At 39.9% G+C, this 1329-nt stretch overlaps 1 protein-coding gene across 1 annotated transcript; it reads right to left on the bottom strand.

Annotated features, from left to right (window-relative positions):
* Positions 1 to 256: 256 nt before the first annotated feature.
* Positions 257 to 781, bottom strand: LOC104226237 (uncharacterized). The gene has a single exon (XM_009778178.1). The coding sequence runs from the start codon at positions 779 to 781 to the stop codon at positions 257 to 259; it is 525 nt and encodes a 174-aa protein (XP_009776480.1).
* Positions 782 to 1329: the final 548 nt, after the last annotated feature.

The following is a 1329-nucleotide window of genomic DNA, read 5'->3' as shown; positions in this document are numbered from 1 at the left end:
TTTAGGAGAGGGTAATCCTTGATGAAGTGTCCTGGCTTTCCACATTTATGACAAAGGTCATAATTTCTTGGCTTGCTAGAACTTCCCCTTTTTGGATGCCTCCATTCCTGTGAACCATCTTCTGGAATCTTCTTGTCAAGTAGGCCATGTCCCCGTCTTCACCACTTGAATCATTGATATCCATCTTGAGGAAGAGGTTCTTCTCCCTCTTGGGCTCTTTTCTTTCATTGTCCTTCTTCTTCATCATCATAGGTTTTCAAGTTTCCAACAAGTTCATCCATGTCAGTGTCTGCAAGTCCTTAGCCTCTGTAATGGCGTTAACTTTGCTTTCCCAAGAACTAGGCAGTACACTAAGGATTTTTCTGACAAGCTTGTTTCTTGGAATACTTTCACCGAGAGAGTGAATCTCATTGATGATGGAGGTGATTCGAGTATGCATATCTTGGAAGGATTCATCATCTTTCATTCTAAAGAGCTCATATTCTGTTGTGAGCATATCAATCTTTGATTGCTTCACCTGTGTTGTTCCCTCGTGAGCTGTTTGAAGAGCCTCCCAGATCTCTTTTGCTGATTGACATGCTGATATTCTGCTATATTCATCAGGACCAATGCCACACACAAGAATTTTCTTTGCACGAAAATTCTTTTCTATGGCCTTTCTATCATCGTCATTTAATTCCTTCCTCGTCTTGGGAATGGCTACAGCTGGGTCACCAAGGTTCTTTGTAGGGACAAAGGGTCCATCACATATGATATCCCATAACTTAAAATCTTCAGTCATAATGAAGTCGTGCATCCTAGTTTTCCACTATCCATAATATTGACCGTTGAACACTGGAGGTCTGTAAGTAGACTAGCCTTCTTCGAAGTTTGGAGGAGCAGCCATGAGGATCCTTTCTAGGTGTCAACCTAATAGAAAGAACCCGCTCTGATACCAATTTATAGAATATAAGGGTCCACCAAACTCTATAGAGAACCAAGTTCTCTATCAGGTTCAATAGTACACACATACACAGCAGCAAATAAATGACAAGAGGAATTTTACGTGGAAAATTTCCAGCTAACGGGATTAAAAGCCATGACTTACCCTTGTAAGATTTTAATTTCACTACTGAGCACCTTTAGATTACAACCTATGCAACCTAGGAATTTACCTCTTAATCCCTCACTAACTTGTAACACATCTATTACAAGCCACCTTGTAATAACTCTATTATAATGACTTTACAAGATGACTAACTTTAGCCAAGACTCGAACACACAGGTTTAAGGTTTGCAAAGGGGTTCCTATAGAATGCTTCTAAACAAGATAAGTAGGAAATACAAGTG

This window comes from Nicotiana sylvestris, chromosome 9 (assembly GCF_000393655.2).
Source record: "Nicotiana sylvestris chromosome 9, ASM39365v2, whole genome shotgun sequence".
In the NCBI taxonomy this organism is placed as follows: domain Eukaryota; kingdom Viridiplantae; phylum Streptophyta; class Magnoliopsida; order Solanales; family Solanaceae; genus Nicotiana; species Nicotiana sylvestris.
The sequence above is the reverse complement of the archived record's forward strand: the minus strand, read 5'-3'. Positions and strand labels throughout refer to the sequence as shown.

What these genes read in the sequence shown, in the direction of transcription:
- LOC104226237 (XM_009778178.1), bottom strand. Translation starts at nt 781, where the DNA reads ATGACTGAAGATTTTAAGTTATGGGATATCATATGTGATGGACCCTTT.